Source organism: Carica papaya, chromosome 4 (assembly GCF_054855325.1).
Source record: "Carica papaya isolate Zhongbai chromosome 4, ASM5485532v1, whole genome shotgun sequence".
Lineage (NCBI taxonomy): Eukaryota > Viridiplantae > Streptophyta > Magnoliopsida > Brassicales > Caricaceae > Carica > Carica papaya.
This window is the reverse complement of record NC_142312.1, coordinates 952216-977382: the sequence shown is the minus strand read 5'-3', so window position 1 is coordinate 977382 and position 25167 is coordinate 952216. Positions and strand designations below refer to the sequence as shown.

The 25167-nt window shown below is 31.9% G+C and overlaps 4 protein-coding genes across 5 annotated transcripts; 2 read left to right on the top strand and 2 right to left on the bottom strand.

Annotated features, from left to right (window-relative positions):
• Positions 1-4657: 4657 nt before the first annotated feature.
• On the top strand, positions 4658-7185 carry LOC110814385 (very-long-chain (3R)-3-hydroxyacyl-CoA dehydratase PASTICCINO 2-like). The gene is made up of 9 exons (XM_022041826.2): positions 4658-4884; positions 4965-5076; positions 5276-5294; positions 5417-5505; positions 5591-5644; positions 6120-6190; positions 6276-6357; positions 6751-6847; positions 6963-7185. Exons 1-9 carry the CDS (start codon positions 4814-4816, stop codon positions 7031-7033), a joined length of 666 nt encoding a protein of 221 aa, XP_021897518.1. The 5' UTR covers positions 4658-4813; the 3' UTR covers positions 7034-7185.
• A 2103-nt stretch (positions 7186-9288) lies between these two features.
• LOC110814409 (very-long-chain (3R)-3-hydroxyacyl-CoA dehydratase PASTICCINO 2B-like) lies at positions 9289-11882 on the top strand. Its single transcript, XM_022041875.2, has 9 exons — positions 9289-9516; positions 9770-9881; positions 10173-10191; positions 10327-10415; positions 10526-10579; positions 10928-10998; positions 11127-11208; positions 11504-11576; positions 11651-11882. The coding sequence occupies exons 1-9, from the start codon at positions 9449-9451 to the stop codon at positions 11719-11721; spliced, it is 639 nt and encodes a 212-aa protein (XP_021897567.1). The 5' UTR covers positions 9289-9448; the 3' UTR covers positions 11722-11882.
• A 569-nt stretch (positions 11883-12451) lies between these two features.
• LOC110814407 (guanosine nucleotide diphosphate dissociation inhibitor At5g09550) lies at positions 12452-17353 on the bottom strand. Its single transcript, XM_022041872.2, has 13 exons — positions 17133-17353; positions 16895-16957; positions 16708-16791; positions 16088-16195; positions 15836-16008; positions 15556-15667; positions 15248-15328; positions 15103-15165; positions 14769-14870; positions 14556-14680; positions 13856-14066; positions 13101-13175; positions 12452-12738 (listed from the first exon to the last, which is right to left on the bottom strand). Exons 1-13 carry the CDS (start codon positions 17217-17219, stop codon positions 12685-12687), a joined length of 1338 nt encoding a protein of 445 aa, XP_021897564.2. The 5' UTR covers positions 17220-17353; the 3' UTR covers positions 12452-12684.
• Positions 17354-17909: 556 nt separating this feature from the next.
• SVP (K-box region and MADS-box transcription factor family protein) lies at positions 17910-23199 on the bottom strand. 2 transcript variants are annotated; one of them, XM_022041912.2, is made up of 10 exons: positions 23059-23199; positions 22793-22900; positions 22406-22654; positions 19646-19724; positions 19179-19243; positions 18967-19066; positions 18808-18849; positions 18583-18624; positions 18317-18471; positions 17910-18123 (listed from the first exon to the last, which is right to left on the bottom strand). In XM_022041912.2, the coding sequence occupies exons 3-10, from the start codon at positions 22585-22587 to the stop codon at positions 18105-18107; spliced, it is 684 nt and encodes a 227-aa protein (XP_021897604.1). In that variant the 5' UTR covers positions 22588-22654; positions 22793-22900; positions 23059-23199; the 3' UTR covers positions 17910-18104. The 2 variants fall into 2 exon arrangements, with proteins under 2 accessions (XP_021897604.1, XP_021897605.1); XM_022041913.2 differs by having other exon boundaries at positions 22406-22624.
• Between the last annotated feature and the right edge of the window lie 1968 nt (positions 23200-25167).

The following is a 25167-nucleotide window of genomic DNA, read 5'->3' as shown; positions in this document are numbered from 1 at the left end:
GTAGGTACAAGATACATCTATGGTGATAAGGAGATAGACTAGTCAATATGGTTATTTAGTTAGAAAAAAGGATGGAGACATTTAAGTTAGAGTGCTGAGTAGGAACTTGACAAGTTATGCAAGAAGGAGACTTAGGGATAACAGAGGAGGTGTTTGGGATTATAAGTAGGTGGAGTGGATTGAATTAAATTTATAGAAGTTGAACAGAACTCTGAAACAAAAATAAAAGAGGGTTGAAGGGTATAAAGGAGTACTTTGGAAACCTATCGGACGAGTTAGGAATCTCAGTGAAAAGATAACAAACTTTTGTTTTACGAAAACAAAAGTTAACAAGGAAATTAAATGAGCACTGGCTTGTACAACCACATTTAGTTGTAATATATTTTCTTTCCAATTTTTTGGTGTGATATGTATATTCTATTTACTGAGCAATGTAGCTCATTATATTGTAAATTTCAGAGAATGTAAAACGAGAAATAAGAACTAGAAGATCAACAATCATGCCGCCAAACTTAAGCACTTGCAAGGACCTTCCTCGTTATTAACTAGATTGAATAATTGAGAGTTGGTTGTAGGGTATGATCGATACTATTGTGTATAGGAGGAAATACTTGCACTTTTGCGCTTTATTTTAGTTAAAAGGTGTATCATTTCTTGCAGAGACAACTTGGTAGAGATGTGAAACATGAATATATATATTTACTTGATTCAGGATACATGAAATAATTACCCTTTGAATAAGATTTATGAATCAGAATGATATTATTAAATCCCTCTCATATATGACATTATAAACAATGGTAGTTGTACGAGCTACAACCGACCCTTATGGATACGGATTGTTATATTACCCCATGTTTTGAATTTTTCTTTCAAAAGCATTCCTCCTTATTCAAAGTTTCCTTTTTTTTTTTCTAAACTTGTCTTCAATTTTATTCCTATATCCATTTTTCTCAAAAATTTCATAAAATTAAAATAGAATAAAAATTAAATTATTTTAATATATTATTTTATTAATTGTAAAATTATTCTGAACCAAATTTTCACACTCGAGCATTATATAAAAAATTAAAAATAAAATATTAAATATTTTTTTTCATACTAACACACACGAATACTTGTGTATATATACATACATATAATATTAATTATGTATACATTCTTATATATATGTATACTTAAAAAAAAAACACTAAAACAAGTAAAAAATTTCGTTATGCAACTCAATATTTAAAAAAAAAAAAAATTACGATGATATTAATTTCCTATGATTACTTCAATAATAAAATATACCCGAAATATTTATTTATCAAACTTGTAATAATTTATTAAGATAAAATATTAGTTAATAATTATAATTTTGTTAATCATAATTTAATGAATAAAAAATATGTGATTAGTAGGATCTTAAACCCAATAAAAACCATTGTTAAAAATTTAGCAATAAAATATTAAATATTTTTTTTTATATTAATACATATATACACACACATAATATTCATTATGTATACGTTCATATATATATATATATATGTATATGTATATGTAAAAAATTTCAAAAGCTGGTCCAACAAAATAAGACAGGGAACATTTTCATAAAACCGGCCCAATGTTGGATTATTATGGATCAACACATTTCTCTCTCTCTCAGTCTCTTACTAATATTTTGGGCCTTTAAATAATATTTTTATCTTATTATTATTTTTTAGAATAAAAATATAATTTAATTTCTTCACATTCTATACATATAATATTTTTTATATCTCAATATCTATAACCTAGTTTTTTTTATTATTTTATGTACACATCAAAATTCATGTTATTTGAGTAAATTTTTCTTTATTTTTTAAATGTTTCTAGTCCACAAGTACATTATTATAAGTAGATAATATTGATTTTATAACATTAATTTTTGAAATCGTTTGTTATTATATATTAATTTTTAATAATTAATAATTATTCTTTAGGTATACTATTATTACTTATCTCGCTTCATAAGAAATTATGAGTATGAATTAAAATATTCATTATACGTATTTTTATTATAAAATTATATTATAATTAATTGTATATACTATGTAATTAATAAAATAAATGAATATTCACTTAAAATATATTTAATAAGGAAACAGCGTCGTTTGGAGGAAACGGTGCCGTTTGGTAAAGAGGTGGAGGAAACGACATCGTTTGAATAAGAGGAGGAGGAAACGACGTCGTTTGGAGAAGAAAGAGTGGACAGTTGGGATGAAGTGAGATGGACGGACAGGATGAGAGGCAGGTGGGGTATGAATAGGAGAAGGGAAAGAAAAAAAAAAGAAATAACAAGAGGAAAAAAAAAGAAAGAAAACAGAGAAGAGAGATCGGGGGGAAGAGAAGGTTCAAGAGAGAGACAGAGGAGCTGGAGTAGGGAGGAATGATAAAAGAGAGAAGGAGAAAGAGGACGGACAGTTCGAGCCACGGGAGGAAGAAAGATGGAGATGGGAGGTATGGTAAACTTTAAGTTTCATGTGTAAGTGTGGTGTGGATTTGAATTTGTGATCTTAGGTTGAGAAATCTAGGTTTTGTTTGGGATATAGAGTAGAAAACTACGATGCAGGGAACAGGCAGGTGTGGATGGTAGGTGGAATCATGGAAGGGTGAAGGATGTTCACGGAGGAGGCCGCGGGAGAAGAGAGAGTGAAGGATTCGGTGAGTGAGAGAGGTCCGCGAGAAAAAGAAGAGATTCTGTGTAAGTATGAGTGGAGGTACATGGAGGAGGCCACGGGAGGAGAGAGTGAACAAGGAGTTCGGTGAGTGAGTGAGATTCGTGAGAGCGATGAGATTTTGTGTGAGTATGAGTGGGGTGTATGGAGGAGGCCGCGGGAGGAGAGAGAAAGAGGAATGCGGTGTATGATCGATATCCGTGAGAGAGATGAGAGTTCGTAATTGTGAGCGGGGATACTTAGAGTAGGCCGCGATAGGAGGGAGAAGGAAAAGTTCGATGAGTGAGGGGATTCGTGTAAGAGAAGAAGTGCTGTGTGGTTGTGAGTAGAGGTAGGCATGGAAGGGTAGAGTGTGTGTATGCTGGAAATTAGGGAGTAGGAAAGGGAGGCCTGTAGAGCGTAGGTGTGAGGTATCGGGATAGAGGTGTGTTGGTGTAGCTGTGTGGTGTGAGGGTATGAGTGGTATATAGGGTGGTATAGCTGCTGTAAATTTAGTAGTTGGCGAGGGAACATTACTGGTGTGTGTGTGTGTTAAATGTTAGTGTGTGTCCTATGGGAGACGCGTGTAGGTTCGGTATACAGGTTAAAGGTATAGGAGAGCTTCAGGACAATGTGGTAGAGGGAGAACGAGATGATATTATTCTTGAGTTGGTAGCATTGGAGGGACGCCGATATTGGTTGTCACTACCTAAAATGAGTAAGTTGATCGCCGATAGTGGTGATGATCGCGAGACTCCGACGGACAAGGGATTGGGTCGCTGATATTGGTGACGGGAGAGAATGGTATCGGCGTGTGTGTGTGACCTGTTAGGGATCAAGAGGTAAAATGTTTATTGATGGTCGTCAATACTGATGATGGGTAAGAACATTTGTACGGTTGGGGTGACATCGAGAGACGGTCATACTTGATATGCATAATATTTAAATTACTGGAGGGTAAGTATTAGTCATGTGTAGTTCCATGGTGGTATAAATGTATGACTTAGGTTATGTACATAGAGTACATATAGAAATACTGGGTTTCCTATTGTTGCATATGATACTTGTAACTTAATTTTTACTATATTGAGTTATATGTACTAACTCTTTATCATTCACAGATGAAGTAGGGATGGAGTCAGGATCGAAGTTGCTGGTTTCCGAACCTAGCGTATAGAGCAACAGAGTAAGAATTTTTTTTATGAGTATAATAGAGTGTGTAAAAATTAATAATAGTGTATATAGTGTGTCTGCTAGAAGTGTATGATGTTGTATTTCACTATGATGTACATGTAGGATTGTAGATTTATCTTTGACTTTGAATAATGGATTGCAATAAGGTTTCTATGTGTGTATGATTGATTTAAAATGAAACTTTCATATCTAGTCATAAAATTATTTTAGACTGCACCATTAAAAAAAAAAAAACGGGGCGTTACAGTTTCATATCCGAAACAGGTAAAAAAAATTTTACTTGATAAATATAACTTTTTATTCATTTCATTTGGAATGAATTAAAGAATATTAGTGGGTCCCACGCTCCAAATTTCACCTCTACGTGCACGAAATAATTATATAAATGGTAGGTAATAATTATAAAAATTTAAAAACCAAAGTATACCGGTGAAACTATCATATGATTGGTTGGTCAGTTTTAGGTTTGGTTCACCTGTAATTATAAACCTCCAAAATTTTAATTTACCATTGGTAAAATCATTTTTTACTACGAGGAGCGTCAGAATGGTAAAATTTGGAGCTACATGGTTAAATTTTTATTTTTAACCGTGACGGTTATAAATATAATTATTTTCAAAATATAATTATTAAAAGAACATGAAAAATACGTAACCGTAAAGAACAGGAAATAATCGAGTACAACTCACCACACCGCACCGATTACAATGCACCTAAAGAAATACTAATTTTCATTTATTTCCGGAGAAATAAATAAATTCCAGTTACAGATCGAAGCAGTTGGGCAGCTCACCGATCTCAACAATGGCTCTTTAATTGCTCTCTCTCTCTCTCTCTCTCGTTCTCTCTCTAGGTAGCTCCTGTTCTGTATCAAAATCTGTATAAATTCATCTCGTTGCCTACGGAGTAGCTTATCTTCACCTCTTTATCTCTATTCAATGGCGGGATTTTTGTCGGTTATCAGGCGTCTATACCTCACTATCTACAACTGGACCGTCTTCGTTGGATGGCAAGTTCTTTTTGCATTCTGCACTGTTGGAGGAAAATGCAAATATACAAGTATATTTATATGTGTTTTGAAAATTACAGGGCTCAGGTATTGTTCCTTGCTTTGAAGACCTTAAAGGAATCAGGTTACGAGCATGTCTACGATGCGGTCGAGAAACCTCTTCAGTTCGCTCAAACCGCGGCCGTTCTGGAGGTATTAATCACCACAACTACATAATCTCTCTTTTCCAGGAAAAGGAATTTTTCTCTTACAATGCGACATGGATCTTTTCCCGTGAAAAATGGTTTCGAATCGAATTATTGATTCGTCAATCGTCTAATTCGGTTATATTAGTGTGGACTAATTTATTTTTCTTGTTTTTGGCTGGTATTTGAACTGTATCGACGAGCAGATTCTTCACGGTTTGGTAGGTTAGTGTTAGTTCTCTCATTATCTATTTTTGGATGGGAAATAAAAATGAAAAACTCTCCGTTGAATTTAATTTAAAATATAGTTTTCGTTTGATTTGGTTTCTATTTCATCAATTGAAAAGGTTTGGTTAGATCTCCCGTTATGGCGACACTGCCACAGATAAGTTCGAGGTTGTATTTGACTTGGGGCATTCTGTGGAGTTTCCCCGAGGTTAGAATTCTGAAATCTTTCATTATATGTGGCAATTATCTGTAAACTTTCATTTTATTGACTTACTGACGATAACAATTGGCAGGTTAGGTCTCATATGATTGTTAGCTCACTCGTTATTAGCTGGTCCGTTACTGAGGTGATTATTTCTAGACTCTCATCTCTTTCGCTCAGCTGTTTTAATTACCTGCAGATCAAATTCCTTATGCTTTCTAATTGTTCCTCTTCTTTGTATATATGGAAAATTATTGCATTGTGATGCAAATTACTGCTGCCTATATACATTAATAATAGCAGTAGTCAAATTATATTTTACTTCGTGTTCTTAGCAGAGTAATTTGCAGCTTGAAGCATGAGCTAAAAATGCCTTAACTATTTCCAGTATTCATGTCTTCAAAGTATCAACTTGGAATGGATTCCCTTCTTGATGCATCTCTTGCTTTAGACTAGTGATTAATTGGTGCCTGGAAGTTTATGGAACTGATTCTGATCTCTTTCTTGATGCTATAGTTAAATCCTGTGACTGTTTTCACCCTGGAGAGTTTTTTGGTGGCTATTTTGCTGTTCTTGGCCAGTTGGTTAAGTATGGTACATCACGCATTTACTTCTTGCAGATAATTAGGTATTCTTTCTTTGGCATGAAAGAGGGTTTGGGTTCTGCTCCTTCATGGCTCCTGTGGCTCAGGTACATGTGATGGGGCTTGACACTAATATGCAAATGAAAGTAGATAGTGCCATGTGCTTATTTATGTTCAATTTTATTCATGCAGGTATAGCACCTTTCTATTGTTATATCCAACCGGAATATCCAGTGAAGTTGGACTAATATACCTTGCCTTACCATACATTAAGGTAACAAGTCCATTTTAATGCATGAAAGAAAGACTTACTTTGCTGATTTATGTCCTGTTAAGATCGTAATTTTTGTTACCTATTTACCTGATCGGTTCACCAAAGTTGCGGCCCAGATAAAGGTTTCTACCTATAAGTATAGGCTGCATATCATTGTTCTTGTTCGAGCGTGTTGGTTAGCTTCTAGAGATAGACTTTTAGTAACAGAAACCAATTTCTTCTTTCCTGTCAAGTGTCAAGGCAAATAACTATGTTTTCTAAAAGGCCATGTATGTAGGTGCAACAGTTGAGTTTCTCCCCTTGCTGAGTCTTTGGCCTTTCTTATTCTATTAGAATTTTAAATGCAAGTACTTATCAGCAATATCTCCGCTAAATAATCTGAGTTGTCTGCAGAGATCCGATAAGTACTGTATAAGGATGCCCAACAAATGGAACTTTTCTTTTGATTACTTCTACGCTGCAATACTTGCCCTTGGAATTTATGTCCCAGGCATGAACTTCAACCTTCCTTTTGCATTTTTTGCTCGTGTTTATTTGGATGGCTTTTTGAGTTGCTTTCAGTCTGCCGCATTGTCAATTTAACTAAAACATTGAACGCATTGCAGGTTCTCCTCACATGTACACTTACATGCTTGGGCAGAGGAAGAGGGCTCTCTCCAAATCCAAGAGAGAGTAATATGACAACAAAATTTCTTTGTCTGGTTGGTGATGTCAAAAACCCCAAATATTTAATTAGAAATGTTACCCTTTTTTTATTTGATTAGAGCTACATTTGTATTACTTCATTTAGTCCTTGTGTTGAATAGGAATGAGAGAGAGCTTTTCATTTGGTTTTCTGGCATCGATGAATTAGGGCTGGCAAAATTTGAAATGTGCCTCTAATTAATATTAGGGATGGCATAGACAGATTATCTAGACATGAAATTAATCCAATGTAAAAAATTAGTGAAATAATAGAGAGAAAAAAAAAAAGATCTTTGGAGAAAATGTTTAGGATTGTTGATTTCTTGTAATGTGTTTTTTTTTTTTTTTTTTTTTTTTTCTGTTTAGGTGCGTAGGGAAACAAACATGTTTAAAGATAAAAATATTGTTTATTATTATATTTTCTGTAGCCAGAATAGATGTTATTAATTATACTTTATTAACATAATTTCAGCAGATTTTTGTTTGGAACCTCGATTAGTATTATTTCTGTCAAATTGTTAAGCACCAACTAATACAATTGGTAAAATATAATAATATTTTTTAATAATATCCCATATAATAATTATTTAGATAGTATTTCTATATTTAGCTGTATACCACATATATTCTTATATAAAAGAATAAATCTAGAAAGCAGAAAAGAATTTCATTGTCATTAAAAAGTGCACAATGTCATAATGTCTTTTTGTTTGCTTTATCTCCCATTAATTAGTGTAATCAATTACAGACAGATATAAAAACACTAATTTTCCATTCAACAATTATTAACTTTTAACAGATTTTTGTTTTGAGGCATCCATTAGTTGAAAAGAAAATAAATTATTTCAATTAAATTGTTAATTACTAATTAATACAATTACTAAAACCCAGTGATACATATATATATATATATATTTATAATATTCAAGGCAAATTGCCACAATTAGCTGTGTATTTCTATACTTCTTTTGGGAGGGTAAGCATTTAACTAACCAAGAAATATATCTTTATCTCATCAAATTTAATATTCCAAATGTTGGATTCAATAGGATTTAATTGTTTGCTATACTTGATTATGTTAAGTTTCGGTAAAATTATTACATTTATACATAAGAAAAATACTTTATAATAATTAAAATAATCGTAATTCAAATAGTTTAATAAATTAAAAGTCTAAACTAATTTTTTGTTTATTACAAAAACCAAAACTCAATATTAAAAAAAATAATACAGTGTTTGTTTCATTATATAACAGAAAATAAATATTTATAATAAAATAATAAAAAATAATCAACTCTTTTCGTTTGAATTGTTAAAAATTAGAATCATGAATCACGCTAGTTAGTACATACCTAGCTGTAGTTAATACTGAGAGAGCAAGAGGTAGGTGGGGGTAGACAAGTAAAGACACTGTCGGTAATTAACACAGAGTGGTTAGTATTAGGTTTAGATAATCTGCATTAGTAATACTTAATTTATAATTATCTAATATATTAACTTCTCTAAAACTTATTTTTAACAGCTAAAATATTACTTCAAAAGTATTTTATAATTTTCTATTTCATACATTTACATTTCGTTATGAATTTGTTTACTTGTAAAAAATTAAGATGATTCCCACTAATCTTATTATTAAATTATTAATTATTAGTTACAGAAATAACACTGGAGTTTAAGTAATCTTAATAATTAAATTTATAATGGCGTGGTACGCTTAACACGTATTAATGTGGGATGAAGGATCAACTTCAAGGTGTCCCGGTTGAAATAAATGAGATTAAGACAGCGCATGTACGATCTCTCCATGAAAAACAGAATAAAACATGAATTAATTTTCAAATGAAAAAAAAAAATATATATATATATATATAAAATAAAGAAATAAATTATTAAATTAGTTTTCAAAATTTAATTTCCATATCAATTTAATATCTAATATATATAGTAATTATTATATTTCTATATGTTTTTGCTATATGCACTGAATTAAATTTCTTGGTACTCTTATTTTTTGTTATTCAAGCATTTTGATTTTTTTTTCTTTAATAATTCAATTTATGTGGTACTTAAAATTTTTTATTTATAGTTGAATTCATACATATTTTAGACAATATAAAAAAGATATTTTGAAAATTTAAAATTTTATAGGTAGTTGGATTTAAATTTATAATTTTTTTTAATTAAAAAATATTAATTATCTAAACAAATAATTATTTTGCAATAAATAGTGGTTTGATAATATGCTCTCTCTCTCTCTCTCTCTCTGCGTGCAGAAGACTCTCATCTCGTTAATCATGCACAACTTGCGGATGGGTACCCAGAAACTGCACACTCTTTTTACACAACTCTATATCTGTGCTTCTGCACCTGCACGTTCCATTCGTAGTTTTTCCTTCTCTGTCTCGTGATGGCATTTTTATCACCGCTCAGGCGATTCTATCTTGCTGCCTACAACTGGGTTCTCTTCATTGGATGGCAAGTGTCAGAGCTTTTTCGGCTTTTTTTGGGTTTAAATTTGTTGTGTGCGCACCAAGTGTTTGATCAAATGCTCTGAGTTGATCTACTAAAACAAAGACTTTCTTTAAAAAGTTGTTAAATCCTTTAGGTGGGTACGGGATTATTCGATTGATGCTGTATGATGATGGACGCCTGCAGTTTATGACTACTTGTGTATATAGAAAGTAAAAAGATATTTACAGTTCCAGTTAATGAACTTTAGTTGCCTCAGGTTTCAGGTGTTGTATATTTGTCTGAGGACATTGAAGGACTTGGGCCACGAACAAGTATACCATGCAGTTGAGACGTCTCTGCAGCTTGCTCAAACTGCTTCTGCTTTGGAGGTAATGATCAATCTTTGAACAAAAATTTAAATGCATATACACACATTTTTGAGTAATTTGTGCTTAAGTTATATATAATTTTGACCATTTTTGATTAATCCAACTTCTGCTTTCCCTGAACGTATACATTAAAGTTTTTTTTTTTGTTCTTTCTGGGTTCATGGGTTTATGATTTTTGACTTTTTTGGTTACTCTGATATGTTTGCTTAATAAGTTTATATGATAGAACAGTAACCCTTTCTTTTTTTGGTGCTTACTTTCTGGTTCATGGATTTGGTTGTGGAAGAGCAGATCATCCATAGTCTAGTAGGTGTGTTACCACCCTTTCCTTACGAGTTACTAAGAAGCCTTGATTTGTTTACAGGACTGAAAAAGAATGGCCTTTTATTTACTTTGTTCTCTTCTTTTCTACTGTTTTTTTTCCTTTTCTTGTTCCCTTCAAAAGGGTTGGTGAAATCTCCGGTTACAATAACATTTCCCCAGATAGGGTCGAGGCTGTACCTCACTTGGGAAATTTTGTGGAACTTCACTGAGGTTAGGGCGCCCTATTGTTTGTTCTACTGTAATTACCAGAAATTCAATTATTAAAGAAATTTTTACTCACACCATTCAATTAATTGGGACTAATTGTCATTCTTGAACAGATTCAGAGTAATGTCTTCGTTACCTTTTTGGTCCTCAGTTGGTCTCTTACCGAGGTGAATAATATACTATACTCTTTAACAATTCGACCAGAAACTTCTACGGTGCAACAGAGATTCTGCGACTCTAGTATGAAATTGTTGAATCAGATAAATGAAATTCTAACAGACTGTAAATAGAGAATGAATAACTAAAATTTCATTCAGTCGATTCAATGATTTCTGATGTAAGCGATTTAGGGGTAATGCTCTATACTTCGGGGGCAAGCAAAATATTCCAGAGAAATCTTAGAAATTCCCAAGATTTAGTGCCTCTGAGGCACCAAGCTGGATTAATTTCAGTAATGTGCACTGCAACAGCGTAGTTTTCTGAATAGATACTTAAATAGTGTCTTTGAATTGCAGATTGTTAGACACTCTTTCTTTGCCATGAAGGAGACATTTGGTTCCACACCTTTCTGGCTCTTGTGGCTTAGGTATAGATACATATATACACATCAAGTTACAAACCAGGAAATTTCTCTTCCTATTTCATGACATTGGTTTAATTTTGGAGTTATATATAAATATGTATATATATGTAAGCATTAACTATGGCCTGCAGGTATAGCACTTTCCTCTTGCTTCAGCCAACAGGCATCTTCAGTGAAATTGTTATATTGTACTATGCACTTCCACTAATGAAGGTAAAACAAATATGACCAGTAAAAATTAGGAGATCCACTAATTACTTCTATATTTCTAGTGAAATTAGGATCTTCTGGTTACAGGCTTTTTATTAAGATAAATATGAGTTCACGTTAAATTGTCGGTTCATGTGTTAATATTATGATAAATCGGTGCAGTTCTTAGTAAATTTAGAATGTCTAATTAAAAACTATAACTTAAACATGTTTTTTCATAAACCATAAATTCTCAACTAATGGTAACCTGCAAATTTTTTTGCATTATAAATATTAAAGACTGAAATTATATATGCAGGAAACTTGTAAGCGGATGTTGGAGAAGATTCACCTGTATGTGTTGATTATGATTCTTGCAATCTACATCCCAGGCAAGATTTCCCACCATTTACTTGCGGCAAACGTATCGGTTGCTTGTTTATTTCGTGAAATTGTTTTAATTCAGGTGGTTTGTTTGTACACTGGCACCTCCATGGTCAGAGGAAGAAAGCTCTCTCAAAATCCAAAGGAGATTAAAATGGCTAAGCATTCATATTTACCATCAACAACAACTGGTTTGTCAATGCATTATTAACATTGGCATGGAATCAGAATTGTAATGTGATTCTATTTAATTACAGTGTTTGGTTAAATTCTAAAAGGAAATTAATCTAATCAAGATTCCATTTAATTGTTAATCATTATCTTCAATTAGTACGTAGTTCATTATTTTTAAATATTTTTCATCCGATTATTAGATTGGTGCAGCGGAAATGTAACAAATCTATAATCATCTTATAACCTAGTTTGGTAGGTTTAACTTATTATTTCTGTTTGATTCGAACATTAACATATGATAAAAATAAAATCAAAATAATAAGAACATACTATAAAATCCAGACTTGGTCTAAGAGTTTAGGGACAGTACCGGACATAAATAGACTCGATAGAGAGAAAAAAAAAAGTTATGACATTTTACTAAAATAATATATTGTTTCATCAAGTTTCTTGCATATTGTGAAAAATAATATTTCTTTCTGTCTCATTTTATGTTTATGTAATTCTATTTTGTCTTTTACTATGTATCTAATAATACTATTGGACGCTAACTAGTTTGGAATGTAGAATTTTGTAACGCATAGGAGGTCGATTAACTCACAACCGTTATTCATTCTTGAGGATGAAACTTCATGAATGTGTAAAAATTTCTGTTTTACTCATAAACAAGATATTTGAGATGGTCAAATACTAATTTGCAGAAGAGAGATTTCTGGCACAAGAAGGAAGAAGGATGAAGTAAAAATAAAAGAGAAACAACTAACAAAGTGAAGTGAAGTTTAGACACATTATATGGGGAAGCCATGTATTTTCGGCTGTGAAAATAAAAATCCGTCCAGAAATGAGAAAATCAAACTTTTGGCAAAAGAAAAACCATAACATGGCACGATGAGTTCTTGAAGAAGTTCGTCAATTGTTTTACCTTCTGAAACCCAAAAAATCTCATTCTCCAGCAGCTGCACTGGCCGCGCTCAAATCCACAGAGAGATCGAGTGTCTGAATCATGATGCAATTGCATTTGATTAGTAGGTGAACTCAATTCTTCATTGAACCTCTTAATCAATCAAGTTTGCATATAATAAAGTTGCCTTTTTCTTTTGAAAAAAAAAAAGACATTTAATGGTGTTAGTCCTATTCAACGTTGATCATAAGAATTAGTATATAAGATTTAAGTTTTTTTAGCTCTACTAGTTGACACTAATTCTCAGAATGTTTGTTGCTATTAGACCATTCATGAGCATCACCAAGAAAAATTATGTAATCAATATTTTACAACACAGCAACCCCATCTTGACCTTCCATGAAAGCTAAAGAAAGAATGTCCATTCGTAAGTTTGCAAGGACCAAGCTGAAATTACCTTTCCAGTTATTCGGCTGTAAATGGCGATCACATCTTTTACCGTGGTTTCAAAATGTGTTGTTGCATCATAACTCTGAAACATATTTCAATTTCAAAATTTTATAAGTCTGTAATAGCAACAGTAAAATTAGAACCAGAAAGTAAAAAAAAAATAGATTAAAATTTATCAAATTCAACTGAGATCTATCAGAAAACCAAATTTATTTTAAAATTTAAGTTTTTCTTAACATTATCTTTTTCTATAGGAGGTAGGATCCTAGGTGGAAGCAAAATAGAGGTTCTATAGATAACATGCTCCGTATAAAGAATATTTTGAAAGATGCAGCACGCTAAAATATTCTAACAATTCCAGTTGTATTTTATTATTTTTTACAGAAGAATCAATTAAGATTACATTACTGATTAAGTGGCCCATACTGTCAAAAAGTCGTAATCCTTGCAAATACATAGACAAGAGTGAGAGGATAGACGCCCATTTTCTTACTTTAGACCACAGAAAACTAAAATCTTTTTAAATATCTTCAGTATACATCATATTTACCATCGGAATTAGATTTTCACAACCAATATCAGTTATCAGTTCGTAATAAGTTTGAGCATTCTAATGCTTTAAACATACAAAGAAAGGCCATCATTCACTTCCTAACATTTGAATTGAAAAGACAAGGTGGGTGAATTGTTCAATAGGATAAATCATATTAAAATTAAGAAGTCTAAAAGAAAATAAAGTAAAAACCAGATATATTTACTAACCGTGGATATGAAACAGTTGTCATTACTGTCCAGATTCGTAGGTTCATATCTGTCATATGCGTCAAAGAATATTTCATCTATAGGTCCAAGGAGATCTATCCCAGGCTTCAATTCCACCTCAGGATTATCAGTTTCTGCTTCTGTTGTGACAAAAGCAATATATTTGCCTTTTGCAGCAACATTGTGAGCATACGAGCAGCAAAACAGGTACCTGTTAACGGAAAATCCAAAAAAAATTCACTGAAGTTAGCTTGACAGTTCTTCGAGATATCTAGCTTCTATTTAGTTGTTCTCCTTTACCTTGTCACAGCTTTTTTACGATGATCAAATAAATCGAAGTCTTGGATGGGAATAAAGCTCGTGTTAGGTTAGGTTAAATGTCTATAAGAAGAATTCTATATTGTCTAATGTGTCAATTAGCTACTGGTTACCAGAAGAAGCCCTAGTGGTTTATAAGTAGTAAGAAACTTAACACACTACTGTTTATTGAAAGCAATGATTCTTGGATTGTTTGTCTGATATGTCTGCAGTACCGGTAGAACCGAGAGCACAGTAAGAGGCAAACAGGAGAACGATAGTATAGTGTCCATTTCATCCTTTTATTTTCTTTCAGTGAAGTTAGGGGCAGATATCCCTTAGTAGTCAATTTATAATGGAGATATGTACTTAAAGATAAAGTGCTGTGAGAACTTCTGCATACATATCTGATTTACGTCCAAGTTGTTTCTGGGGCAAGATGACCTGGACCGAGTGAGAGTCATTTGTGTTTGGAATCGGATGACTCATAATACATATGGCACGAGCAACTTTCCCAATCTTCTTTACCTATTGCCATAAACAGAAAGCTGAAAGTTAGACGAATTAAAGCAAAAATAATTTAAGCAATTTCAGAAAAAAAATGTTTGTCGATTACCTTGTCAGGTAAGTAAGAAGGATCACACACAACTTTCTTGCACTTTGCAGTTTCTCCTTCTGATGTTACACCAAACGCCTTTCCATTTTCATCAAACTCCACCTGCCATTTGCAGAATTAGATATGGTTTCTCAGTTATTGCAAGGTACAGGTGTTAAATAAAACTGTATCAATACTAAAACACCAAAAGGTAAGTAAAGCGATAATTTAGTTTCGCACTTCAACTTAGGATCTTGCATTCAACAGCAAATACTGATTTTTTTTGCAAAACATACTATGGGAGACTCATAAAGCTCAGGACATTTAGAAGCTGAAAATGAGAATAGCATATCACCTTGCATTCTGGCTTGTTAAGCATGTAGGTTCCACCATAAACAGCACTCAAACGAGCAAATGCCTGCCAATTATGTCATCATATATTGTCAGGGCAACTATATAAACTACTTGATCTCAAAGATATAGGGATGCCTGAAACAAACCTGGGGTAGCTCTCCCAACCCGTAGAGAGGATAAATATAAGGAGATCCTCCTTGAAAACGTGCTAAAGACTCTGCATATAACTTTTCAGAAGAAACAAAATCCCATCATCTTAGTTACATAAAGTGCAATTATTCTTTAGCGATGATAACAGCAGAACCAAACTCGTGAAAGATATTATAAATCATATAGAAAAGGGTTCTTGCTTGAGACTCAAACACAATATAAGAGGAGAAGAGATCAAGAAATGTTTCATGCTCTTCAGTTTGGAACATCCATTTGAAATGGAAATGAAGATTAGAAATCTTACCTTCATCCTCTTGACAAAATCCATAGCTGGCTTTTCCAAGTAACTATCATCTAAATGGAGTGCTAATGCATGTCCAATGAAGTCCACGGTATTGTCATCCAACCCATATTTCCTACGTCAGAAATGGAAACAAAAATTCAGGTTTCATTGCTAGAATGACAGTGGACAACCTTGCCTTGATTTCTTTCTGATTTCCGTGCATATATAGCTCAAGTTTTAAGGGAAGAGTAAAAGTAAGAACTGGGTATTAAGCCAGAAAGAGCAACAAATGAGAAATTACGAAATAAGATCTCTGGCTTTTACTGTATTGAGATCCAGCCCTTCATGAGATTTTGGATCATTCTCGTCATAATCTTGCACATAGATGAAAAATTTTCTAGCACGACGTTTCTCAAACAAACCCATAAGGGGGGATTTAAGTGCTTCCACATCATTAGCGGGTACTTTGTGAATCTGGAAGCAGGATTTCAATCAACTTAGTTAAAGATGAAGCACATAGACCAAGTGCCTGTTCAAGAATTAGGCACCATACCTTCCCCTTGTTGTAAACAAAGCTACCATCAACAGCCTTAAAATTCAGATATTTAGTAACATCAGTGTGTATGAGAATGCGAACCAAGCCACCATTTGCCATCATGAACTGTCAAGCGCAGAAATAAAAGATGTGATTAGAATAAATGGCATTCAGAATACAAACAGTGGATCTAACTATGGTGAACTAAATTGTATCATAACCTGTATTCCTCTTACCATAACATCTCTTTATTTAACAGGTACAAAGAGTAAGAAAAAACAAATTAAGCGTAAATGTTTTGAAACAAAGTAGACTTGTTTTTCCAACCAATGATAAAATGTTAGGGTGAAATTTTGACTTAATTAATTTAGATCCTATTATATGACTTAAAAACATATAGTACGCCTGGAAGCCACCACAAGTCGAAGTAGAGTAGAGTATGGATTTCTTCATTTCAAAATTCGCATAAGTACTGGAATCCATTCTACCAAATAATTAATAAAATCATCTCGCTCCATTAGTCATTTCTAATCTATGTCCCACAGTTTTATGGTAAATTGACGAATACCTGAGTTCATGAAAAATTGGAAAATGCAACTTAGTGGCACCAAAAATATCTACACTCTGGTTGTCCATACCTTGGGAATCATATCGACATTGTAGTCTCTGCTTGAACCCAATGGTTCAGGAGGCTTGTCTTCCCCCCTAAACCGTTTCCAAAGCTAAGAACCAATGCAGCAAACTTAATCAAAAAAGGCACGTAAAATTCGTGAATTCAGAAACGGTCGCGCAAAATCACATCCAAGTTAATCATTACTAAATTACCTGGTTGAGATTGAGAGAAGTGGATTCTCCTCCGTAATAGTCATTCCTATCCATATGCAGAACCTATAAACGTAAATTCAAATCAGCGAATCAAATTCTGTCAAAACCAAGGCGTCGTAGCACAAATTTCATGTACATTTTCATTTCCAAGAAATCTTCCAAGGATTTAAAACATTCGAAGACCTTGAAGAAATGAAGTAATGGTGTTAAGCAAGATGAGAAAGAGACGAGAAAGTACTTTGAGTCCATCAACTGAGAGCAGACCACTGAGAATGCATTCTTTGAGACCTGTCCCAAGCACCACGACGTCGTATTCTTCATCCATTTTGGTTTACAGATTGCAGGTGATGACTTTCCGGTTTCGAAATTAAAGAAGAAACTTGTATGTTGAAAGCTGAGGAGATCAAACGAGAGAGAGAGAGAGAGAGAGAGAGAGAGAGAGAGAGAGATTAGGAGGGATTTATTAGTTAACAGCGCGGTTTTTATTTAATTATCTATTTCTAAAAAATGTAGGACAGGGAGCAGATCAAGCGGGAATTCTGGGAGACTGCCCTCGAATTCAGTTAAAACCGGTATGATCTCACACGTGTGTTCATTCCTTTTTGCTTTCTCGTGGCACGTGCGGACTTCTGAGTCTGAAGGTGGTAATTAGTTGTAATGGGATTTAATTAAAGATAAAACTCAGATTAATTTTTTTTTAAAAAATCCTTAAATTATACAACATTGTGCCTTCAATTAAATTTTAAAGCTATTTTATTGACTAAACCAAGAATTTTGGTAGTTTTTTTAAAAAATATAAAAATAAAATTATATTTTAAAAAAATTATGCCATAATAATGAAATTATGTAAATATTATATTGTATTTTTAAAAATAAAGATAAAATTATGTAAATATTTACTTAGATTCAATTCTAATTTAGATTCTACGCGAAGTATGAAATTCAAATCAGGCCGAACAATTTACTATTGACTTTTTTAGATTTGTGTTTACGATTTATGATAAGTTAACGATCGAACGAGATAATTATTGTCGTGTTATTAATGAAATTCAGATCGTAAATTAAAGATTTTCAAAACAGTAATTACAAGTATTTCTTGTCTAATGCCAAATTTTATACTTTCTAAACACCCATTACAGATTCACATGTTTCTTTTTCTTCTATTGACATGAGAAATATCTGCTCTCTGATACTGGCATTTCCCCCTAGTTTAGCCGGAATAGGGTAACCTGCAAGAATTTCACAATAGATTCAGGTTGATTATGGATTATTTCTTGAGTTTATAAAAAGACTAGAAGTATGAGGAAGATATTTTTTGGTATAAATCTTATAGTATATCTATTAGAAATTATCAAATTGTTGCCTGTCATATATATATATATATATATACAGTGTAAAAGAAACAATCTTTGAAGAGCTTACCCAAGCTTTAAAGAGGTATCTGAGCTTTCATAGTCATATGGTGGACCATTAGAGTTACAGAGATTGGTTACAGACTCTGATGACTGGCCCTCTTCATAAACTACATTCTCTGACTCTGCACCACCTTGTTTTCCCTTGTTAGATATCTGAAACAACTTCATCAACAAAACCAAACAAAAACAAAAACATTTAGCAATTGCTTTTAGTTTTTCTTTTCAAGAAATGAACTTCTGAAGGAGATGAAGAGAGAAAATTGCAATTCACACTTGTTGCCTCAGTTTCTCATTCTCTTCCACCAATCGTAGTCCCTGCATGTTTGAATCAATTCAAAAGGAAGGCATGAAAATGGAGAATATAATAAGAAAGAAAGAGAGAAGAAACAGGTTTTTTACTGAAACTAGGAGGAATACTATATTAAAAACAAAATGCATAATCGCATAGCACAAGGATCTAAATATTATTTGTGAGTTTATGGGTTTTTAGTGTCCGACCTTCCTTTGAAGATCACTGATCTCTTTCATTATATTTTGACCCTGAGATGCAGAAGAAAAATATTATTCCAATTTCAATTTTATGTGTAAAAAGCTTAAAGAACATATTAATTTGCAGACTGGAAATATATAGATATAGGTATATGCATATAAACTGACCTTTTTCTCTATGACACGACGCAATCCCACTTCAAGGGATTTTTCCAACTGCTGCAGCTGCTCTATGCTTAATCCCTGGAGCTCTTCCCCCCTCATTTGCCTGTTTAGTGTATTATTATTTAACATGTAATTATCATTGTCAGTCATATTGATACTATATAGATGTCACTAATTAACCAGTTAATAAACAAAACTGAAGAAGCTTATGATACTTCAACTGATGGCTTTTCTCAGCAATTTCCTTGCACAATCTGGAGCGGTCGGCATTCTCAACTAGCTATAATATGAAACAAATATTAATTCCTAAGCCACAAAGAGAGGAACGTTATTAAAAAAATCATTAATGAATTTTTAAGACATATCTGACTTATATGGAGCTTACTAAGAATTCATTGAGAGAAAGAGGGGAAGTTAAGGATTCTGATTAAGTTTTCCTTTGTGTTGACTTGTTAACCAAAAGCTTAATTCTTCTGCTCAATGTTAGTTTTAACTCAAATTTTAACATGGGACACAATCCGACTTGAAATTATACCCTCATAAAGAGAAGTGAAGCACCGACGATACCGACAAATAGTTAATTGCTTAAAACTATGTAAGTAAACAATAATAGATAAATTCAGACAAAAAAGATGGTACCTAAATTAGCAATTAAAAGAAGCATGAAAGCCAAACAACTAACCTGTAGTTCAAGAGATGGCTGCTCCAGCTTCTCAAGGTTCTTCGCGTGCAACCTATGTCTTTCGAGTATTTCCTTCATGCTTCAAAAGGCTCAACAAGCACAAAGTCACTACCAACATCAATGCATATATATATATATATAATTTTTGGAAGATAAGGTAATCTTCATTAATTTTAGAGACCAAAGAAAGTATAAAAGTTGTTTCCACCTAGTAACAAAAATTAAATATCTGAGGCAACTCCGAGAAGTAATTTCTTTTCAATATATAAATGACGAAGATTAATTAAGAGATTAAGGCTATTATTAAAATAAATGATGGTTCTACTTAAAATTGTCTAATATATAATTCAACTTTATCATCATGTATGGTTATATGGGATCTTTAAGTCTCTCATGGTTAAAATAAATATAAATTCTCGAATGAATACCAGAAAATTTATGTTTTCCCAAACATAACCTAAATAAAGACAGCTTAAACCAGACATCAACTCATATAATGATACTGAATTAAGGAGAGGCTACTAAGTTGGGAGACTTCTACTTTTTTTCCCCATTTATAAAAAGAGAAAAAATAGGAAATATATCAGACAGTCTTTGAATATTATCATGGTTCGAGATCAAAACACATCTGAATCACACTAAACCATAAAATCGGTCAAAACAACTTTTTTTATTGAAAGTCAGTCAGATAATTGAGATTTACTTTGAAAATCCAAGACTTAAAGAAAAGATATTAAGACATCATAACTTAACCATGATAGGAAAAACTTAAACTTAAAGATATTAAGATATCATAATCTAACACTTAAGAAAAGATATTAAGACATTAAGCTTTGATTGCAGTTCCTGCATTGGTTTATGCTATTGTCATATATCATAGATTGTGCTGGGGTTTTCATGCCTTTCTTGTGTCTGTGTTTGATTATGGATTGTATAAGTAAGATTTCGGAGTTTGTACATGTTTCTTTATCCAATAAAGTTCTTTCTTACATTGCAAAAAAAAATCCATGATACAAAAAAACAAGAGTAGTTTGACCAATTCTAGCAACGCCTGTAAAGCAGCCGCTTTTGCCAGCAAAGTGAAATACCTATATCCCTAGCTAGACGGAACAGATGCATATTAACCCTTCAATAACTGTGTTAAAAGTTGCTCTTTTATGACTTTAGCTACTGAACTACAAGAAAAGAAGAATGGTGATATGAAAAAGGTATAAGTTTACAAGAAATGCAGAGGAAAAAACATTTAAGAACTGATTTGATGTACGACCCTGCGCCAACTTTTCATGATTCTCATGCTTCAATCAACCTTTTTTGGTGATACATAAGGATTTAGCACATCCAACATATAAAATCAGGTACAAAGATGTTATGATATGTATATATATATATACATATGAATATATTTATAAAAGATAAAATATTACAGAAAGGGACAAAAAATTACAAATTATCTGGAAATGTAAGACTTCTTTATCAATTATGAATATATTGATTCGTTTTTGTAGATTTACTTGCAAATGAGAAAATTTCTAAAAAGCAATTATGAAACCAGTTCTATTTTTATTTAACTTCATGTTACATTTGATTGTTCTTTTTTAGATATTGGTTTCATTTCAACAATCGAATATGTTGTATTTATAGATATATATATATATATGTTTAAAATTTGTAAATTAAAAAATATTTTCATTTACTGAATAGAGGCCTCTCAGCTCAAGCAAAAAGAAAAAACAAAGAAAAAAACTTAAGCAAAGGATATGAAGCATTAAGAGGAGATCATCTCATGTTCTTTGTAGCATGAATAAAGAAACCCCTAAATTTAGAAACTACTAGCCTTAGCCTAAAGAGAAGAAATGAACAGTTCTACCCCAAAATTAAGAGCTTACAACTCCAGCATTTTACTACAAATCCAAAAAATGTAGAAAGAATTTTAAATCTCTAAGTTAGGAGCAAACCCGCCCATAAAATGACAAACGGGAAAAATAATCTAGTCCAAACTCTTCACACCATCACTCTAGTTGCATCTTGTTCCAAAATTTAACAAAGTAATGTGCTTGTGCCTGTGTTTATATATATATATATATCATTAACTCAAAAGAGAAATGTTTCCCCACATTATAATGAAATAATAAAAAGAGGTACAAGCAAATACCTTTTGAGATAGGAAGGAGCAAGAAATATGAGGAGAGATCCCATGAACATGAAGGTATAATTCATAAAGAAAATATTACACTAAGTTCATACTCACAATATAATCACGAGCACTTTCTTTCCTGTCAAATATTGATATTTTATGAAAGAACCACCCAATTATTGTTACCGCAACTTTTAAAATTCTAACTACACTATTTCTTACTAAATTTTTCGTGTAATTCCAAGCTCATAATTAACAAATAACTAATGTTCACAATTAAACGTTATATACGAGTTAGAATATATTCGATAACATTCAAAAAAAAAAAAAATCACAGTGCAGAATTTTAAAATCCATCCCACAATATCCAAACAAACACAGCCAAGAACAGTTTACCTCGGTATTAGAAACTGAATAAGTGTATACATATATATTCCTACACTATAATGGGTATATACGTGTTTACGTGATTGTGTACGAAGCTGGTATGCAAATCAAGAGGCAGACAGAAAAAAAAATATGTATATAAAAGCATACACGCGTATACATTCAGAAGACGTAGATAGAAATAAAGAGAGAGAGAGAGAGAGAGTATGTGTGCGTGAGAGAGAGAGAGAGAGAGAGACCTTGAGCTGCTGTATTCGAAGAGCTTGCCGGTAGAGGAGAATACGATAAGAGCAACATCGGCATCGCAAAGAACTGAGAGCTCCTCGGCCTTCTTAAAAAGCCCTCTTCGCCGTTTAGAGAAAGTTACCTGTCTCGCCGTCGTGTTATCAATTTTCTTGATCTGTATCTTCTCCCTCGCCATCCTCTCTTCTCTTCTTCTTCACTTTCACTTTTCTTGTCTGTGTGTATATGTATATATATCTATTTATCTTCTTGTCACAAAACAAGTAATCAGAATAAAACAAGCAAAATCAAGAGTCAGCGTTTTTTCATGTCTTCTGAGATCCAGTAGGGGAATAAACCAGCGTATATCAGACTATGAAACAACAAAATATTAGAAAACAAACCTCAAAAAGAAGAAGAATAAAGTTGCTAAAAATAGGCCTGGACTGAAACGTGACAAGGACATGAATAGAGCGAGAACACTGGCATCTTCAGTAAACTTGGAGGAGAATCTGGGTAACAAAAAAAAAGGTCAAAACGAAACCCTAGTGAAGCAAAAAAGAAAGAGAACAAACAAGTTAGATCCAGAGAGGACTGAAAGGATAGGGGAAGGAAAAAGAAAGGATTCCTTCCAGGGATTGGAAAAAGGAAAGGAGAAATGTTTACTTACCGAGTTTAGGGTGCCTAGCTTGTGTCGTCTCTGACGCTGTTTTTGGTGTGAGAGAGTTTCACGGGTGCGAAAAAGCCACCAATGAGGGAGAGGTTGAGTGCGAGGAAAGTCGTGGAGAAGAAAATAAAAAAAGACAGTCCAGTGGAAAGGGGGAAATTCCTTCTTATGGTGAAGCAGGGAAGTCCTCGTTTGGCTTTTGCTAGAAAAGGACAAGAGGGGGGAATTTGAAACGGAACTTTCGCTGGACTGGGAAAATTCGAATATGACAAAATTAGAAGGGGCACTGTTGTAATTTTCAGAACTATTCCTTATTTTTAATTTTTCTTTTTAATAATTTGATGTTGACTATTTAAAATATCTTTAAAACAAATTAATTTGATTTTCATATTTATTTATTGTTTTATTAAACAAAAAAAATTAAATATTTTTATAAATAATCAAATTACATATTCATCTTTATGTATTTAATCACAAATATCATAAATTTTAAAACAAGTATCATCTTAATTTATATATAATATTTAATTAACAATGTTATTAAGTAAAAATTATCATAATTTTTTTTTATAGATATGATAAAATCATTATTAATTTTTACGAATTAATCACGATAAAATACTATAAATTATTATATATTTTCATATTAAATTACTGTAATAATAATTCAAATAAAAAAATTATTATTTTTATAAAGAGATTATGATATTGATAAAGTATTAATTTAAATAATTTATATTTATTTTTTTGATAAATTATGACGGTATACGTACTATAAAATAATAATTATGACTCATATTATATATTTTATAACTGTTAAAAATTTATAGTATTTATTATTAATTAATATGTTTATTTATAATAAAAAATTAAAATTTTCTCTAATTGATATTCGTTATTTGTATCTCGTTATTATTATTATATTATTATAACTTACTGTTTGCTTAAATTCATAAATTTTAATTTTATTTAAAGTACATGTCAAATTATTTTGTAATAGTATTATGAGTTAGAGCTGTAAGATTTAATTAATATTTTTTATAATCAGTTAAGATATTTTTAGATAAAAAAAAATATATTATATTTTTTTAATTAAAATATAATATATTTTCGTTATAATTTATTTAAATTTAATTATTATTATTATTTTTTTGTAATTTATTATTATTATTATTTTTTAATGCAGGTTAGATGAATGTGGCTTGCGTGTCGTGGGCCTCCACGTGTTGCTGGTCATGATTACTCCTAACTAGCCCTTCCACGGTGCCCAAAATGGAGTACGTTTTTTGCTTCACATCCACGTGATTTTATCTACCAAACCAAAGGAGCTTCCAAGTCACTTCATTTTAACAACCGCCACCAACCACTTGATTCTTTCTCTACATTTTTTTTTTTAATTTTTTATAACATATTATTTATGTGCTACTATTTTAAATTATATAAAAAATAATTCTCAAAATATTATTAATTAAAACATATAATTATATATCGTGCACCCACAACATTTTTATTTAATTAATTATAATATTTTATATACTTAAATACTTAATTTATTAAAAATACATTAATTAAGTTGTCAACACATAAATGATAATTTAATTTATATCGCGTTATATATTTTATCAATAATTATTAATTATAAATAAATAATAAATTTAATTTATATCGGGTTAGTTTGTTTTATGTACAAATAATAAATTGTTAAGCTTAAAAATGTGGTGTAGTGCATGCATGTTATTGTAGATTTGAATAAATCTCATAAATTATATATTGCTACCAATTTTTTAATCCGGTAAAATTAATCTAAAATATGAATTGAAAGAAGTTATATGTTTAAGGATTAAATCATAATAATTATAATAATAACAAATGGTTTAAAAATTATTATATTAGAATACCGTATAAAATAAAGTTATTTCATAATACTAAATTGGCTATAGTGGTACGATTGCGGGTCCACTCCGCCTTCGCAATTCATCATTTGATGTCCTTTAATTTCGAAGCTAAAATTGAACGAATCGGGCGGGTTTTACCCGGCCGAGGAACCGAGAGTGCAGTTCCACAACTAGTTCAACGCCAAATCAGATTACTCGAAAATGCCAGCTCGACACG

What these genes read in the sequence shown, in the direction of transcription:
- SVP (XM_022041912.2), bottom strand. Translation starts at nt 22,587, where the DNA reads ATGGCGAGGGAGAAGATACAGATCAAGAAAATTGATAACACGACGGCG. An exon ending in AGCCATCTCTTGAACTACAG is followed by an intron (nt 19,244 to 19,645) that starts GTTAGTTGTTTG and finishes TTCATATTATAG; the next exon opens with CTAGTTGAGAATGCCGACCG. An exon ending in GAGAAAAGCCATCAGTTGAA is followed by an intron (nt 19,067 to 19,178) that starts GTATCATAAGCT and finishes TACACTAAACAG; the next exon opens with GCAAATGAGGGGGGAAGAGC.
- LOC110814407 (XM_022041872.2), bottom strand. Translation starts at nt 17,219, where the DNA reads ATGGATGAAGAATACGACGTCGTGGTGCTTGGGACAGGTCTCAAAGAA. An exon ending in TCTCAGTTGATGGACTCAAA is followed by an intron (nt 16,958 to 17,132) that starts GTACTTTCTCGT and finishes TTACGTTTATAG; the next exon opens with GTTCTGCATATGGATAGGAA. An exon ending in ACAGCCGAATAACTGGAAAG is followed by an intron (nt 12,739 to 13,100) that starts GTAATTTCAGCT and finishes ATCATGATTCAG; the next exon opens with ACACTCGATCTCTCTGTGGA.
- LOC110814385 (XM_022041826.2), top strand. Translation starts at nt 4,814, where the DNA reads ATGGCGGGATTTTTGTCGGTTATCAGGCGTCTATACCTCACTATCTAC. An exon ending in TGGACCGTCTTCGTTGGATG is followed by an intron (nt 4,885 to 4,964) that starts GCAAGTTCTTTT and finishes TGAAAATTACAG; the next exon opens with GGCTCAGGTATTGTTCCTTG. An exon ending in TCATGGCTCCTGTGGCTCAG is followed by an intron (nt 6,191 to 6,275) that starts GTACATGTGATG and finishes TTATTCATGCAG; the next exon opens with GTATAGCACCTTTCTATTGT.
- LOC110814409 (XM_022041875.2), top strand. Translation starts at nt 9,449, where the DNA reads ATGGCATTTTTATCACCGCTCAGGCGATTCTATCTTGCTGCCTACAAC. An exon ending in TGGGTTCTCTTCATTGGATG is followed by an intron (nt 9,517 to 9,769) that starts GCAAGTGTCAGA and finishes TAGTTGCCTCAG; the next exon opens with GTTTCAGGTGTTGTATATTT. An exon ending in TTCTGGCTCTTGTGGCTTAG is followed by an intron (nt 10,999 to 11,126) that starts GTATAGATACAT and finishes TATGGCCTGCAG; the next exon opens with GTATAGCACTTTCCTCTTGC.